The sequence below is a fragment of the Anolis sagrei genome, chromosome 3 (assembly GCF_037176765.1).
Source record: "Anolis sagrei isolate rAnoSag1 chromosome 3, rAnoSag1.mat, whole genome shotgun sequence".
In the NCBI taxonomy this organism is placed as follows: Eukaryota; Metazoa; Chordata; class Lepidosauria; order Squamata; family Dactyloidae; genus Anolis; species Anolis sagrei.
The window spans coordinates 218657431-218676049 of NC_090023.1; the positions used below are offsets into that span (position 1 = coordinate 218657431).

Consider the following 18619-nt stretch of genomic DNA (forward strand, 5'->3'; position numbering starts at 1 on the left):
AGTTCTCAGGAGGAGCCAAGGTCAATACATCTACAGGAAAAGAGATACGAAACCCTTATCTGGTTGTAAAGGCAAGAGAAATGCTTTCCTTTTGGTTCTGGGGTCAGGAAAAGCTTTATATTGGTTCAAGAGAAAGAATTGCCTCAGTCTTGTCAAGGTTGGAATTTCCTGATGGTCTTGTTTTGAAGTATTCCATTTACCAAGTTTTGCCAGGCTCCTGATCTATGTAATGGATTTTTCATGCAACCTTGTTCTATGGATTTTGTGCCTTTGAATCTTGTATTTTACCTTGTGCTTTGAAACTCATTGACTATTCTTTGAGGCTATACTGTTTTTACCATTTTTACTGCTTGCTCATTTTACCAAGCTGATGTGGTGTTTAAGGTCAGAGGTGTTCCTGCTCTGGAGTACGACAAAAACATGGATAGCATCCAGTTTAATGCGTAGGGTGGGCATATATTCTGACAAGAACATCATGGAGGTTGGGTGCTGAGTACGTAAGTCGCAAAACTGTATCTCGGTTTTGTGCAAACTTTTACATTGTGACAAATTGTTGCGCCTTGACAGTGCTGCAGTTATTGATAGAGCCCCTGCTATCCCAGAAAACGAGTCATGGGTTATACTAGTTGCCTTATATCAGGAGTGCAAATAATGTGGCTCAAAACAGAAGTCCAGCATCTGAACTTCAGTTTTGTGGGCCATGAACCCCCACCAATCCCTTGAAGACCCACAAAATCTGTTTATAAAAAATAGCCCAATTTCCAAGCAAACTTTGTTCTAGAATGAGGCATAAAACCATCAAGCACATGAAAACATGCAAAATGCTCCCCAAGTACCCAAGAATCCTGTACTATCCCAAAACACATGTTTTCCTTGATAGTTTCCACTCAAAATGGCAACATAATCAAAATGTCAACATTTTGAGGACTGCATCAGGGAAAATGGGCTTCTATTCCTGATGTAGTTCCCCAGCCCTTATGCAGCTGCACACCTTTGTCCTTTACAAATATATCTTTTCAAAGTGTAGAGTGCCTCTCTGAAGTCAGCCCAGAGACCTAGTTCACTTTTGGGGTAAACTCTCTTTTCAGATTTCCCAGGAGAGCATTATGAAAGCCCCTGGGGTTTTGTGCTGGGAGAGAGTCACATTCTCAATTACATAAATACTTTAATAATTCTCTTGGGAATATGCAAGCACACTGGACCAAAGTAATGCCACATTTACAATGATACCCAGCAGCGATTCTCTTTATCTGCAGGCATCCCTGAGTGATGCTGGAATCGTTTGGCCTGAGTTGCAGCTGGATGTGCCAGATGCACACAATCTAAAGCAGCTGCCCTCTTGAAAGGCAGGGGAATTATATGTTGGGTCTTGAATTTGGCTTCTTTCTTTAATCTCCAGGTGTGCACTACAGGCTCCCCTGACGCAGCTTAGCTTTGCTATGGCCATATGGAAATCATTAAGACTCATTGATGTGGTTCAGGGTCACCGGCTTTCACAATTTTATTGTGAACCTTGTGATAGTGAGTGCTAACATTGCAACAGCTTAAATAATGCACCCAGATAATGTGGGTGAAAAGATTGTTCTCTTTCTCTTGAAACTCCAGTTCTCTTTCATACTACACAATTATAGCATATTAATAGAATTTTAGCTCTCATAGTTTTGAATGCTGGCATGTTTACACTACAAAACATTAGAATTATGACAAAAAGAATAAACTGCATTTGTATATAATAGCAGACAGCCAGGGCTAAGAGCCATTGATATGTATCTGTGCATTATGTTTCACATTCACCTACAGTGAGATGTTAGAATTCAATGTTAGTCATCGTCTATAAGCTGAAATCTAGTGAGTGCTGAGCATTGCATCCGCCAGCTTGCCTTCATGATTGCTATTCATGCAGTTTAGTCAAATCTTGCTTAGTCATGTTCAGCTTGCTTTCTTCTCTGTAGTGCATATTATTCTCAGTTTCATTAAGATCCATTTGGGGAGCTGCATAGCTGCCAATATTGTCCCATAATATTTAAGTGTAATGTCATGGCACAGACAGCTATGTAGACGGGTAAAACCAAGTCCAGGGTTTTCATTTTCTTTTCCAAGCCAAAGATCATTGAAGTGCCAGTAATAGAACTTAAGATGATTGGAAACAGATAATTTAGAAGAAATGCTAAGGTGCTCTTTTGATATACATATTTTTGAAATATGTAATAATAAAGAGTGGCTCTTCCATAAGCATCCTTAGATCTAGGAAATCTTATCAGCAGTGCCAATGATGAGACCCATAGTCTCAACCTTATGGGGCAGAATACAGGGAGCTGCATTATCCATATCAACAAGCAAATTCTAGTAGTTTTCATCTGTTCCATTTTTAAATTATTGTAAACTACCTTGCTTAGACTGGGAGCTCTCGTACCTTACTACAAACATACTGGTTTTACATTCGGATTTGAAGAGACAGCATTTCCTTATAATCTCTGAAACTGAAAGCACTCAAGTATTTTGCTTCCATCTTTGTTTGGAGTGCTAGGTGCACAGTAGAGGGACTGCTAATCTTTTTTCCTATCTTGCAGGGAAATCACACCTGGCAATTGTGCAGCGAGTAAACAATGAAGGGGAAGGAGATCCCTTCTACGAAGTGATGGGGATTGTCACCCTTGAGGATGTGATTGAAGAGATCATCAAATCAGAAATTCTGGATGAGACTGACCTCTATAGTGAGTATCAAGGGAATAGTGGTGTTTCACTCACAGATACACACTTGCAAAGAGATGTAGCCAAAGGCATGGGCTGTACCACTTGGGGAAGAGCAGGGGCAATGAGAAATGCAGAGATCCCATGTGTTTTCTGGCAGTTTTTTGCTGCCTTTCCTTCAGGTTCCTCTTAAAGTCCTTGCCAGGCTCTATGAACCTCTTCTTAGTTTTCTAGATTTGTCAATGCAGTAGGGACCACACTAGTCCGATCTCACTGTGTTTAGTTCCATTAATACTGAGCCAACATGAATGTATACATTGTTATCTCCTTTGATTAGTAGACCAAGTTCCCTGGTATTCCAAGTTGCGTTTCTAAGCAGTTGTCTGAGACTGAACAGTTTTCTATCCAAGGATGGAGGCTCTTCAAATATAAGATTATCTGATAATAGGTTTAGGCGCCACGGGAGAACAGCGGGTAAAACTGCTTGCTGCAGGAAATCTGCTGACTGGAAGGTTGGCAACTTAAAGCCGTGAGTTGGAGTGAGCTCCCGACTGTCAGCCCTAGCCTCTGCCAACCTAGCAGTTCAAAAGCATGCAATGCAAGTAGATCAATAGGTACCGCCTCAGCGGGAAGGTAAAGGGGTGCCTCATACAGATATGCAAACATGCTGGCAACACAATCGGAGATGGCTTTGGACAGCAGGCTCCTCTGCATGGAAAATGGAACAAGAGCACCTCTCCATGGCCGGAGTTGAGCATTGCCTCCAGATGCCGGAGATGGAAAAAAAGGGGAAGGCTTTTACCTTTGTCTGTGTTGTATGTTGTTGTTCACTGTGTGTAAAAGGCATTGAATGTTTGCCTCATATGTGTATATTGTATTTTTTCATCCACTCTGAGTTCCTCAAGGGAGATAAAGTGGAATAAAAGTAAAGTGTATTATTATAATATTATTATTAAGATGGTATTTTTTAATTTTAACTTATGAAAAGGAATAGTGTGGCATGCGGTCCCAGTCCATGCATGTTTATTTAGAATTGTGGTTACACTTAGCCCGTTTTGTTAGTGGTTTAAACTCTGGTTGATAGATTAAAGAATTTCTGAATGACAGAGGGAGATACTAGAACAAGGATCCTTCAAAGGAGAAGACATATAAAATTGTTTTGACAAGGTTAAACACAATTTAGTAGCTTTGTTCCCAAGTATGGGGGAAAGAGAAGAGAATGAGTATACAGTATATACCCATGTATAAGTCTTTTTTTTTTTTTTGGACAAAAACTCACCCCCAGAAAACCTGGGTTGGTTCTGGAATAGAGACCCCTCTTGAGCTGAAAAAATGGTGAGGAAGGAAAGAGGCTGCCATTCTTTCTCTTCTTGCCTTTCCATCTTCTCACTATGTTCACACTGAGTCATTAATAAGGGCAAGTTGCTTTCCTTGCTCTTTCCATCCCCCTCCTTTTTGTGTGGTAATGCCACTTCTTCCTCGTGTAGTCTGTGAAATGCGCACTAATGGGTTTCTGTGCGCATGCGCAGAGATTTCGGAACATTCTAGATACAAAGATTTTAGGCGGGAGTCTCGCCCACCCTCCCAATGGTATAATAGGCAGTAGGCGGAGTTCCGCTTCAGTTCTTCTTTCCGCGCGACAGCAGAAGCATTTCGGACTCTCCTCTCTTGTTTTGCTTACCTGACTTATCGACTCGGACTTCACTCGACTACTCTCCATTCTCCTTCCCTCGACTACGGACCGACCACGGACAGGCTAGCATGTCGTCTCTATCCTTTAAAAAATGTTCGGCTTGTGGAGTTAATCTCCCAGAAGCCGATAGACACACTAAGTGTCTTTTGTGCCTTGGAGAGGCCCACAATCGCTCTGCCTCCGAGATCTGCAGAGCGTTTACATCTCGGGCCCAAAAAAGCAGAGACTCCCGTCTCAAAGCTCTTTTGTATGAGCAGGCACTGGCCCCTGAGGAGACTCGCCAAGCCGCATCAAGTCTCTCTCAACAGCCCTCACCTTCCCCTCTCTCCGGAGAGCGGCCGGGCCCCTCCTCCATGCAGCTGGAGGAAAACCCTGCGGCCCCGACTCCTCCCCTTGGGGACGAGCCGCCGCCGAAAAGACCCAGGGTCTCCAAACAAACTGCTCATAAGAGCAAGTCAAAGGAGAAACAAAATAAGAAAAAGGGACGGCAACTCTCTGGCGTGCAGCCCCTGAGTCCTCCCCTGCTGGTACCGCCGGCTCAGCTGCTTGAGCTCTCGCCCACGGAGCAAATCACACCGCAATTCCTAGAGCTTCAGGAGCCCCCGGAACTTCTCCCTATTGAGCTCCTGCACTCCCAACCTGATCCTAACCTCCCCGCCTCTCCCTCCCTCCTTCAGCCTGCCCAACCTCTTAGGGAACAAACTCCCTCCCCGGTACCGGCCCCTCCCACCTCTCAGGGAGAACGCGGCCATTCTCGGCCGAGCCGCTCCTCCAGACGCCGGTCCCGATCCTCCTCCTCCTCGCACTCCCCATCTCGGTCCCGCTCTCCTCCTCCCAAACGCCCGCGCGGGCGCGATCCGCGCGACCGCGACTTGCGTCCTCCTTACCCTTATGACTATCCTTTTCCCCTCTATCCTCCCCCCCCTCCTTTTTACTACCCTTACTATCAAGGGGAATACTCGAGGGGCCATACTCCTCCTCCTCATCCCTACCCTCATTCCTACCCCCCTCCCTCCGCCTCTGTTTCTAGGCCCCCTCCTGAGCCCCCTATCCCTCAACACCAGGGGGCGCCACTCCCTGATCCTGCTACTCCTCAACAGGATCACCAACCTGACCCAGAAACTGTGGATGTCGAATCTTCCAGTGATTCACCTCCCACTTCTGCTCTTCAAGCTGAACCAGATCCAGACCCTCTACAAGCAGAGGAGTTTAAAAACTTTTCTGCTTTATTGATCAGACTTTCCAGGTCACTTAATCTGGCCGTTCCCCAGCCTACTAAGGCAGTGGATGACCCTTGTTTCACCTCATCGGAACAACAGCGGCCCATGTCAACCATATTACCAACATTACCTTACCTTCTAGAAGTCCTAAAAACAGAAGGTGTTTCTCCAGCCCTGGTTCCAGCTACACCACAGCGAGCTGAGAATCTTTATCGCATTGACCTCACGGCAGCGTCATGGCTTGCTAAACTGCCTAGAGCCAATTCAGTTGTTACAGACGCCCAACCCAAACCAGTTCAGAGAAATCAGGCTTCTCCCTCAGACAAAGAAGGAAAGAAACTAGATGCCATGACAAAAAAGTTTTATTCCTCTGCCTGCCTGTTTGCCAGAATGGCACATTATGGCGTTTACATGAGTGTATACCAGACACACCTCTGGAACAAAATTTCACCTTATCTTGATCTCTTACCAATGGCTGACCAAGCAATGGCAAAAGCCTTTGCTCAAGAAGCGCTTCTTCTCTCTAAGCTCCAAAAGGATTTAGCAAAGAACACAGCTGACACATCCGGAAAACTCATTGCTGGAGCAGTGGCCTTGAGACGTCACGCCTGGCTCAGGGCATCCACTCTTTCTCCTTCAGCTCGCACGCTGATTGAAGATCTCCCTATGGATCAAACAGGATTGTTTAATCCAGAAACAGATTCCCAGTTAAAACACTCCCATGAGATGAAACAAACGGTCACTAAATATGACCAACAACCTTATCAACAGAGGCAGAGATGGGGCAATTATTATCATTACCCCACATATCACAGAGGCCGTTACAACCCTCACTCCTACAGAGGGAAACAACGTCCTCATTCATCTCCTGCCACCACCGGGAAGCCACCTGTTCCCTTTAAGGGTCAGTATCGGGGCACTAAACCACCAGATAACAAAAAGCGGCGTTTTTAGCCCCCCTCCATCCCCACCACTGCATCTACCTGACCCTTCCCCACCCTCCACACACACCACATCCACCTCACCACTGTACCTCAACAGACTCCATCCATACTTACCTGCTTGGCAGTCCATAACCAATGACACCTGGGTCCTCCGCATAGTAGATGAAGGTTACGCCATTGAATTCCATTCTCTCCCTCCACTGGGAAAAGTTTTACCAACTCAATCCTCTCCCATGCTTTGGGACGAGATCTCCTCTCTTCTACACAAAGGGGCGATTTCCCCTGTACATCCCGACCTGGCTCACACTTGCTTTTTTTCCCGCTACTTCCTAGTAGACAAAAGGGACGGAGGTCAACGCCCCATCTTAGACCTCCAAGGCATTAACAAATTTATTTCACCTCGCAAATTTCGCATGGTTACACTAGCCAACATCCTTCCTTTCATCACGAAGGGAGCATGGCTCGCCAAGGTTGACCTCACTGACGCATACTTCCACATCTCAATCAGACACAACCATCGCAATTACCTCTCCTTTGCACTGGACAACCACATATTTTCTTTTTCCATATTACCCTTTGGTCTTTCCTCTGCCCCAAGGGTTTTCACTAAATGCATGTCAGTAGTAGCTGCTCACCTACGCCAGAACGGCGTAACGGTTTTTCCATACATAGATGATTGGCTTTTTTCAGCGAAATCTCGTTCCCAGCTCCTCTCTGACATCTCCTTCACCTTGTGTCTCTTACAGGAACTTGGACTTGTCGTAAATTTCGACAAATCCCACCTCATACCTACCCAGCGCATCCATTTCATTGGTGCCCTGATAGACTCCACATCCCAACGAGCTTACCTGCCAGAAGACCGGTTCTCCAATCTCTGCCAAGCCATCAACAGCCTGCTTTCTTCAGGCCAGTCCTCTGCATGGGCTATCCAGTCTATCCTTGGCCACATGGCATCCACTACAAGTGTGACTCCCTTCGCCCGGCTTCGCCTCCACCCACTCCAGTCCTGGTTCCTGGGCGTATTCGATCCCATTCACGACTCACAGTCCATGATTCTTCAACCTCCCGCTCACGTCCTCAGCTCCCTCCTGTGGTCGACAAAGGAATCCAATGTGTGCTCAGGTCTCCCATTCACACCCCCACGCCCGTCTCTGTCACTCACAACAGACGCCTCTTCCCTCGGCTGGGGAGCACACCTCCGAGACTTGACGATCAGCGGCCGCTGGTCTCCCTCAGAACAGAATCTCCACATCAACGCACTGGAGCTACTGGCAGTGGGAAAGGCCCTCCGGGCCTTTGCTCACCAAGTCTCCAACCGCACCATCCAGGTAGTCACAGACAACACATCAGTAAAATTTTACCTCAACAAACAAGGGGGAACCCACTCCCCAACACTCCTCTCCATATCATCAGAGATCTGGGAATGGTGCATTCGGAGGAACATATTCCTCATTGCAATCCACCTTCCGGGAAAAGACAATATCCTGGCGGACTCCCTCAGCAGGACTCCGACCACAACCCACGAGTGGCACTTGCACCCCAGAGAGTTCAACCTCTTGACCCGTCACTGGGGCCAACCACAAGTACATATGTTTGCCTCCCCAGACAACACACAGTGCACACTCTTTTGCGCGAGGCTCCACCCTCACGTATTCCCAGGTTGCTTAGGAGACGCCTTTCTCTTTCAGTGGTCTCATGGGTTCCTCTACATCTTTCCTCCCCTTCCTCTACTCTCCAGAGTAGTGGCGAAGGTCATCACAGACAAGGCCAATTGTATCCTGATAACCCCATGGTGGCCCAGACAACCATGGTTTGCCCCTCTCCTTCACGCATCACGAAGAACGTTCCTTCGCCTACGATCCAGCCCGGATCTCCTCACCATACAAAACGGACTGATCTGCCATCCAGATCTCCCAACTCTACGCCTCACGGCGTGGAGGATCACACCATGAACCATCTCTCCGAGGCTGCACGACTTATCATCCAGGCAGCCCAAAAGACTTCCACCAAAAGAGCTTACACCTATAAATGGTCAAAATTCAAGTCTTTCACTCACCCCTTGGGCTTTGAGCCTGACTCGGCCCCAGTACATATTGTATTAGATTTCCTAGTTCACCTATCCTCACGGGGTTTTTCCCTCTCCTCAATTAAGTGCTATCTCGCAGCACTCTCCTGGTTTCGGAGGAAATCAGGACTACCGTCCCTTTTTCAAGATCCGTTGATACAGTTATTTGTTAAAGGTTATAAAAATGTTCACCCCCCAGTTTCCCCTCCACCCCCGGCTTGGAGCCTTGAGCTTGTATTGTCTCAACTCTCCAAACCTCCCTTTGAGCCCATGGCCTCCTGTGACATCTCCCATCTTTCCTGGAAGACGGCGTTCCTAGTGGCCATTACCTCCGCAAGGAGGGCCAGTGAGCTCGCTGCTCTTCGCTCAGATCCTCCCTTTATTAGGTTTCATGAGGATAAAGTAGTCCTTCGGACTGACATCACCTTCCTTCCCAAAGTTGTCTCCAAGTTTCACATGTCCCAAGACATCACCCTCCCTGCTTTCTTTCCTAACCCTTCCTCTCCTTTGGAAGTTGCACTCCACGCGTTGGATGTCAAAAGAGCCCTCTCCTTCTATATATCCAGGACAGCCTCCTATAGAAAATCCCCTAGACTTTTCCTGAAATACCGGAAAGATGCCTTGGGGGATCCAGTAACATCTCAAAGACTATCATCATGGATAGTATCCACAATTCGCTTAGCTTATGGTTTGGCACACAAAGAGCCTCCTTCAACTATCCATGCCCACTCTACGAGGTCACTTTCAACATCTCAAGCCTTTCTCCACGGTGTTCCTGTCCACGACATCTGCAGAGCAGCAACTTGGACGACACCTTCTACCTTTGCCTCTCATTACAAGCTCGACATCCTCGCCAAGAGAGATGCAGCCTTCGGCAGAGCAGTTCTTTTCTCCTGTGTGGCATGACCCACCTCCAGGTTGGTAGCTTTACAGTCACCCATTAGTGCGCATTTCACAGACTACACGAGGAAGAAATATGGGTTGCTTACCTGTAAACGTATTTCTTCCAGTGATAGTCTGTGAAATCCGCACGTCCCGCCCGTCCTCCCCTCTTATGTCATGCCTCTTTTCCTGGCTGCTGTCTGGCGGCAAGGAACTGAAGCGGAACTCCGCCTACTGCCTATTATACCATTGGGAGGGTGGGCGAGACTCCCGCCTAAAATCTTTGTATCTAGAATGTTCCGAAATCTCTGCGCATGCGCACAGAAACCCATTAGTGCGGATTTCACAGACTATCACTGGAAGAAATACGTTTACAGGTAAGCAACCCATATATTCTTATTCTATCCCTTTCTTTATCTGTCTCTATAAATGTAGACATTTAAAGATCAACGGTGCAGTTTTACCCTCCCTGCACTGCAGTATCTCAAAAACAAATCCACATCTCTTAAGCTCTTCCTAAGTACCCTCCGTTCATGAATTTTTAAAAGCAGTGGAAAATATTTGTAATTGTTTCCCTCAGTGTAGCTACAGATCATAGCAAATTCCATTATTTTAGTCCCAAAACTTGCCCTCAGCTTTTACATGAGAGCCATCTATACAAGTATGTATGGTATGTGTTGTTTGTGCATGATTACTTGTACTGTGACTATAGCTTTGCTGTCTTGACCTCCAGCTGACGATCAGAAGAAAGAGCGGGCACACCATCATCGAGGTAGGAAACCTCATGACTTCTCCATCTTCCAGCTTTCTGATAGTGAGATGAAGGTGAAGATCTCTCCGCAACTACTGCTGGCCACGCATCGCTTCATGGCTACTGGTATCTGGCTCTCCTTAATGTTCTTCCTTTCTTCTGCTGTTCTGACCACTTCTTGCCTTTGGCTTGTGCTGTTGACAAGCATGACAGCTGCTTGCCTTAAGGAGTTCTCCCCTTATTCTATCCAGTTTCAATGTCAGGACTTCACTTCAACTTCCCTGCCTTCCTGTCTTGGGGTGCACTAACTAAAGAAGTTATGCGGTTGAATGGCTCAGTGCTATGTAATCATGGAAATCGTAGTTTTCTAAAGTATATATTGTTCTCAATGAAAATTGCTGGTGCTTCACCAGACTACAGGTCCTAGGAATTCATTGCATTGAGTTATGGCAGTTAAAGTGGTATCAAACTAGAATTATTGTACAGTGTAGATGCACCCCCAGCTCCTGTCTGGGAACTGCAGTGCATTGGAGAACTACCTTGAGCCCTAGTTTCTTCTGGAGAGGAATGATAAGGAGTGGGAAGATATCATTTTACCTTCAGCACCATGCCTCCATCCCCACTTACTGTCTCTGTGCTGGAGGAATCCTCCCCTCTCTTTGAATTTTCATACCACTTTCTTGGGTTGATATAAGTTCATAGAGAAGGCATCAAGCTTCCTCATAGATCTGTACTTCTTCCCTTCCCCTTCCTCCTTTTCAGAGGTGGAGCCCTTCAAGATGCCGTATCTCTCTGATAAGATCCTGCTTCGGCTGCTCAAACATCCAAATGTCATCCAGGAAATGAAATTTGACCACAAAAACAAACGAGCACCTGAGCACTACCTCTATCAACGCAACCGGCCAGTTGACTACTTTATACTCCTCCTTCAGGTTTGTCAAGATTGTTAGCAGAAATCCACAGGAACATATGGTTTTATCTCCCAATGGTGTCTGAGAGCCTGTAATATAGAATGGGATATGTTTTTATAGAGAAAATATCTATTGCCCTGAATTGGGAAAGTGTAGCCTCAGGGTTCTCCAGCACACCCTTAAAAATCATATTTGCATGTGTATATGTTGAAAAAAGTTCACTTCTAGTTGACTTTCTTTCAGTTGCAAGAAGGGGGTAGTCAGCATCTCATTGAAGGCTAAGGTAACCCCTCAACTCCTGGCAGTTGCCCATTCTTTCCCCACAGTAGTATAAAGAGACACCTTTGTATTGGTATCCTGTTGAGCTCCTGCTTGTGTTGCATGGTTTCACTTTGCTAGCAAAAAGAAAAAAATGATATGGCCAAGGGAAGCTGCCATGCACTCCTTAGTTGTCCTGGTAGATATTTGTACACCTATCTTTGAAGATTTATTTATTTATTTATTTATTATTGCAGTTACTTATACCCCGCCCTTCTCACCCCCGAGGGGGGACTCAGGGCGGCTTACAAACAAAGGCACAAATTCGATGCCTGTCAAAATATACAGCATATATAAAACAGTATAAACATTTAACAGCATTAAAACACATCACTACATAATATAATAAAAACAATTTCATGCACAGTGAGATTCAGAGTTCCGAAATGTCCATTCATTCCAACAATTCCTGCTCATCAATGAGTCCTTATTTTAGCTGCCAGAATGTCCAAAAGCTTGGTCCCAAATCCAGGTCTTCAGCTTTTTTCTGAACGACAGAAGGGAGGTCGCTGATCTGATCTCCCCGGGGAGTGAGTTCCATAGGTGAGTGGCCACCACCGAGAAGGCCCTGCTCCTCGTCCCCGCCAGCCTCACTTGAGATAGAGGCGGGGTCGAGAGCAGGGCCTCCCCAGATGATCTTAAACTCCGAGGTGGGACGTAGAGGGAGATCCGTTCGGACAAATACACTGGGCCGGAACCGTATAGGGTTTTGTAGGTTAAAACCAGCACTTTGAATTGTGCTTGGAATTGGATCGGCAGCCAGTGGAGCTGATGTAACAGGGGGGTGGTGTGCTCCCTGTACGTCGCTCCGGTGAGCAATCTGGCTGCTTCCCGCTGGACTAGTTGTAGTTTCCGAGCAGTCTTCAAAGGCAACCCCACGTAGAGTGCGTTGCAGTAATCCAACCAGGATGTGACAAGAGTGTGGACCACCGTGGCCAGATCTGACTTCCCGAGGTATGGGCACAGCTGGCGCACAAGTTTTAATTGTGCGAAAGCTCTCCCGGCCACCGCTGAGACCTGGGGTTCCAGGCTCAGCGATGAGTCCAGGATCACATTTATGGGTGCAAGGATGACTACCATAAACCCAGAATTCTAGGAGACTGAACTTCCTGACTGTGAGAAGTGTTCAACAGTGGAACTCTGCCCTGAAGTGTGGCGGAGTCTCCTTCTTTAGAAGCTTTTAAACAGGCTAGATGGCCATCTGTTGGGGGTGCTTTGAATGTGATTTTTCTGCTTTTTGGCAAGGGGATTGGATTGGATGGCCCACAAGGTCTTTTCCAACTCTATGATTCCACCACCATGGAAACAGCTGTACAGGATCTTCAACTCCAGAGGCTTGAATAGAGACAAAGGCCTTTTATCTCACCACCTGTGATAATTACCTAAAATGGACCATTCTTCTTTGTTTTTGTTTTTTTCTCTTCAGGGCAGAGTGGAGGTCGAAGTGGGGAAGGAGGGACTGCGTTTTGAGAATGGAGCGTTCACATACTATGGTGTTCCAGCCATCATGGCTGCAGTCAGTGCAGGTAAAACCCAGAGAAGGCATCAAATGAGCTGAGAGGAATCTCATAGGTTGAGTTTAGTTTTACTGAGAATGAGGATCTGTTGACTTCAGTGTTCAAAACAAATTAGCCAAAGTTTGTAAAAATTATTCTAATTTTTGATTTGGACTTTCACAAAAAAACAATATTTTAACGAAGTGCAGATTAGCAAAGAGCAAACAAAGAGAGAAAGTTGAAGTGGATTGTTACCAGTATTGATGGAGAATGTGAACAATTAAGTAATTTGATTATTTATTTGTTTGTTTGTTTGCCACACTTGTACCCTGCCCTTCTCATCCTGATGGGGACTCAAGACAGCCTCACAAAGGCAATTACATATGAAATAAACCTTACTGGATGATTTTTTAAAAAAATTGCCTCTTGTCCTGAGCTATTGGAAAGCATGTTAAATTGTCTATACTTAGCCGAAATCTCCCCTACAGTCATAAGACAGCAATATTTTGAGTTTGACTTTAAGTTATCCTGAAGTCAAATTCTATGGTGATTTTTCATTCTGTACCATCTCTGTAGGTATATATAAATTCAAGAATGTAGTGGAGTCTCCTTGAAGGTATTAAAACAGAGGCTGGAGGGTCATCTATCTGGAATACTTTGATTGTGCATTCTTGCACGACAGAATGGGTTGGGCTGGATGACCTTTGTGGTCTCTTCCAATTTTATAATTCTTGGTGGAGGAAATGGTGAAGCAGGCTAGGTATAGCTTAGAAAGATACATTTCTAAGTGTACTTTACCAGAATCCTCCAACCAGCCTGGCCAGTCATAGTCTAAAATGTTATCTGTCCCAAGGAAAGTTGGTAGGCTTCAGGTTGTCCTAGCATTCTGTTTGTATTTGTAGAGAAATTCTTTGAGACTCTCAATGGAAATAGTCTCGTTGACTCAATGGCTGAATAGTAAACCAGCAGTATGTAAATGTCAATGATTATGTTGTACTAACCATTGAATTTAGGCCATAGATTTTCCTTCTATTTAGGAATGGAATAAACCCCTGGACTGATGTACCCCACTTTTATGTGTGTGAGAAAGTGCACAATTTCCTTCCTTACCCGTGTTAGCCTAAGATTGATGCATGGGAAATATTAAGTTATAGTCACAGGTTAGAAGGAAAGATAGTTCCAGAGCTTACATGACAGAATGATTGAGAGATAAAGATATATTGTGCCTGAGATGGTGCATGGGTTGTCATTCATCTCTTGAGAAAGTGTCTTTTCCCAGTACAAGGGATGCACAACAAACTTTTGAGTGGGACTCACCTTGCATCTGTCTACTGTATTTTCAGATAACGAAGCTCGCAAAATGAGCAGCCTGGCTGGATCATCAGTCCTGTGTATGTATCTTCTCCCTTCTGACCCCTTCTGTTCTTCATAATGAGGGGATGTGGAGGGGTGGCTTCAAGTGGGATTACTCTGATCCAACTAGCAGGTGTCTGTGGATGAAAGACTGGGTTTCCTGCCAATTCTGCCTTATTTATCAACTTTTTCGTTCCTAGTCTAGCAGGAGCTGCCTATGTCACAGCTTGAGATGGTCACTTTTGGGACTACATCTCAGGAATCACCAGTGACTATAATGGTTGAGGGATTTTTGAAGCTGTTGGGCCCATCCAGACATTACCTTTATCCCAGGAGCTCATGCAGGAAACAGAGGAGTGTGGCCAAACACAATTCCCTGTAAACACGGAAGCAATCGCTATGAGTGGCAAAAAAACATGAGATTTCCAGGTGCAGGAATATTTCGGTTTTGAGGATATGTGGATCTTCATATGTCTATATGTCCCTGCACTTGGAAATCACAGGATTTTTTATCTGGGTTTGTTCCCAGGTCTGTTCTTGATTAGTTGGTTCCTAAAAAGAATGTGACAGTTGAGTAGAAGGCAAAAATTTTGTTTGTATGCCAGAAAATTCAAGAAACATGTAGAGGGCACATTTTCTCTGGCCAGGACAAAGTTGTGGCCCCCTGGTCAATGTTGTGTATTTTTTGAGAATAAGAGCAATCGGGAACAGACCTGTATAACCCAGGAACAACACCCTGTCCGCACAGATAGCCCTGCAGCTTATATAACCCAGTAATGAAACTTATACAATGATTTGCATCTTTGTATCTTAAACTTTTTAAAAAAAACATGCCAAAATTTCTAGCAGAAGTTCCACGGTATTCATCTTGGGGGCTGCAAAATCCTACAAAACACCAGCAACAAGTGTGGACTACAGAGGCAGAAATCCCAGGACCAATAGGTCTGTGTCTGGACATTTTCTCAGGTCTCAGGATTTTTTGCCCCTGACTAAAGCATGTGATTTAGTGCTGTCTGAAACTGCCTGTGGTCCCAAAAAAGTTACTTTTCTAGCTCTGCCAATTGAATCAAATTCACCAGGTTATGATGCCATTTCCAAATATATTCAGTAAGCTTTTATCAGTCATCACCTTCGGTTTAGCTAACTTTGTTCAACTTTTGTTGCTGTACCCAATTCAGAAGCAGCAAAAATTGCATCCAGTTCAGAAGTAGCAAAGAGGAGCAACAGACTCCAGTCCCAATCTTCTCTCATGTGTGCTTGTATCTGTCTTGTGCAGGGCCCTTAAAAACTAGAACTGACTCCTAGTATGAGTAGTAACGGTATTTAGGAAATGGAAATGGAATATGTACCCACAGTTCACAATGTCCCCTTTTCTCCAAGTCATAAAACTCAATGCTGGTAAATGCCATCTACTGAATTAACATTTATATCCCTAATGTTTTGGTCCATAAACTCTGGTATATGCCCTAAAATAACCCTGCTTCTCAGCTATTTGCCTTTCGTCATGTGTGCTCTTAGTGCCATCCAGTGGTGATGCATAGGGTTGCATCTTGGATTTATAAATGCTCATAAAGCATTTATTAAATCCAGTTTTCCCATTTTCATGAGACCAAACATGAGGTTGTGAAGTGACATATTGTGTTCCTGAGATGGCTGTGGGTGGCACTCGGAAACCAGTCATGTCACAGGGGCTGTGGTGTGTTCACATTTTCCTCCTAAATCTCAATAGTCAGGAGATGGTTTTATGAAGTAATATTTAAAAGCTGCAGGCACTTAAGGAAAGTGGCAGCTGATGCTCAAATGCTTTTTAGCCTGTCTTTAGAGGAGCTCTCCAGGGACCCCAAAACAGTTCCATCATTTGTATATCTCCTTCATAATTTGAAATGAAAATCAGAATGGATTCACCATTTCACTGACATTTCACTTTTAAACAGAGGCTGGATGGCCATCTGTCGGGGCCGCTTTGAATGCAATTTTCCTGCTTCTTGGCAGGGGGTTGCCCCATGAGGTCTCTTCCAACTCTATGATTCTATGACATGGAACCACCAGGAGCCACTAACTGAAGAAGACCAACAGATCATTTCCTGCATCTAACAGCAAATGTCTAATGGATCCTTTTATACATTCCCTTGATAGAGGGGAAAAGGCATATCTTTTATTACAAACCAGTGACAGATTACTTGTCACTTTTAGGGGCACTACGAAACTGCCATACTCTTGTCTGCCTGACCTAGTTCAGTCTCTCCTCCTTCTAAAATACATTCCCTTGCTCCTCCTCCCCCAATCCCGGTCCTCTCTAGTGCCTGTATCCATGTCCCGAACTTCCGCCTTCAGCAGAGGGGAATCTTTGGCTGGCTCCCCAGGTAACTGTATATATTATACCTGGCAAGGTTCCCATTCTGCTGCGTTATGATTCTGGGCATGTGCTTCTCTGTAATTCCTTTCCCCAATCCGGAATACTCCAGAATACACTTTGTGCTGTCCTGCATGCATGCGAAATTGACACTGAATTCTGCTGCATGTGCAGTGCTTCCACACAGCTATACGTGTTTGCTGGTGTTGAGCAGTCATAAAGCAGTGTGCTTACCTGGTGCTCCAGAGATTGTCACTTTCTCATGTTTGACATATACAGGAGATATGTTACATACAGAGATGTATATGTGTTGTTAATGTGTACAAACAAAAACCGGGTCCTTACAAAGATTAAACCCTTGTGAGTCCAGGGATATATCTGCTTACCAGATGGGTTTGAGGCTGACTGTTGCAGCTCTATGTGATTTTTCATTTTGATAACCTGTATGGAGCCATGTGGAAGAGAGATCTTCCTACTTGGTAGAAAGGGCATGAAAACTTTGGATTTAATGTTTACACAAACACCCAGGGATTCTGATACTATGAATTTGAGGTAGGAGAGAAAGCATTTGACCCCTTGTGCTGCAGCAGGACAAACCGCAGAGCTGATGAACTTGCTGACGGAAAGGTTGGCAGTTCGAATCCAGGGAGTGGGCTGAGCTCCTGCTGTTAGGCCCAGCTTCTGCCAGCCTAGCAGTTTGAAAACATGCAACTGTGAATAGATCAATAGGAACTGCTTCTGCAGGAAGGCAATGGTGCTCCATGCAGTCATGCTGGCCACATGACCTTGGAGGTGTCTATGGACGACGTTAGTTCTTTGGCTTAGAAATGGAGATGAGCACCACACCCCAGAGTTGGACATGACTTTTCTTAATGTCAGGGGAAAGCTTTACCTTTACTTTAGAAAGCATTAAGAAACTGAGTGTAGTCATTTTTCCCATAAGAGAAGTTCCTTAACCTAATAGAGTCTGGTCTCCATGACTTCTTGCATAACATAGTCATTCAAACTGCAAGCCTATCCATGTCACTCAGAAGTATATCCCATTGATTTCAGTGGCATTTATTCCTAGATCAGTGAGTTTAGAATTGGATCCTTCAGCCTCAATTTTGTTTAGTTCCGGTAAGGTTGCAATAAGCTTTATCTACATATTTACTCATTGGGCAAAGTTGGGGGATACTTTGCATTTTGCTGGAAACGATTGTGCCCCACAGCTTTGGAGCAGGCTGGAGAGCTGTATTTGATCCAATTCAGCAAGATCTGCTGTCCACATGAGACACTGATGCCATCACCTTTTCCCTGCATTTATCAGTGTTGGAAAATGGGGGTGGGTCATGATCTTGTCACCACCACTGCTGCTTCTCCAAGCTAGCCATGGAGCTCCATGATTACATGTAGCTGTTGCGATCTTCTATACTCACATCAGAACAAAGTTCCCGTACAATCAGGAAGAAGGAAGGGGAATCACCCCTTTTTCAGATTGTGTGGCCACTGTGTTTCTGATCTCAACAGAGGCAGCCACAACAACCTTTGAGCTCTCATGAAATTCTGGCCAATTAAAAGGGGGAGTGGTGACATGGAATAGATGAGTTGTGCACCATTCTAGAGGAGCAATTGCATTCCCTGGCAGTGTAAATTATGGCCCTGGATTTGGAGCTATCCCAGGAGAACATTTGCTCTGAGATAAATTGTATGGGATAGGTGAGCCTCAGTCTTTTAGAAGATGGCTTCATGGTTAGAGCATTAGGCTGTGATTCTAGGGACTAAAGTTTGAATCCCTGCTCAGCCATGGAAATCTAGTGGCCGACATTAGGCAAATCACATTCTCAGTCTCAAATCGTTCCAAGAGAATCCTATGATAGGTTCGCTATGATAGGTTTGTGTACTTTCAAAAACATTTGAAAGTACACAAAAACAAATTGAAGACTTCAATCCTCTATTACAG

The 18619-nt window shown here is 45.1% G+C and overlaps 1 protein-coding gene across 2 annotated transcripts in view; it reads left to right on the forward strand.

Annotated features, from left to right (window-relative positions):
- CNNM1 (cyclin and CBS domain divalent metal cation transport mediator 1) overlaps positions 1-18619 on the forward strand; it is a 34566-nt gene that overhangs the window by 6361 nt on the left and 9586 nt on the right. Inside the window, exons 2-7 of one of the 2 annotated variants that reach the window (XM_060768194.2) lie at positions 2571-2714; positions 10229-10372; positions 11009-11178; positions 12902-13001; positions 14315-14362; positions 16625-16687. In XM_060768194.2, coding sequence (XP_060624177.2) covers positions 2571-2714; positions 10229-10372; positions 11009-11178; positions 12902-13001; positions 14315-14362; positions 16625-16687 — 669 coding nt within the window. The remainder of the gene's footprint in view (positions 1-2570; positions 2715-10228; positions 10373-11008; positions 11179-12901; positions 13002-14314; positions 14363-16624; positions 16688-18619) is intronic. The other variant, XM_060768195.2, reaches the window with a different exon arrangement.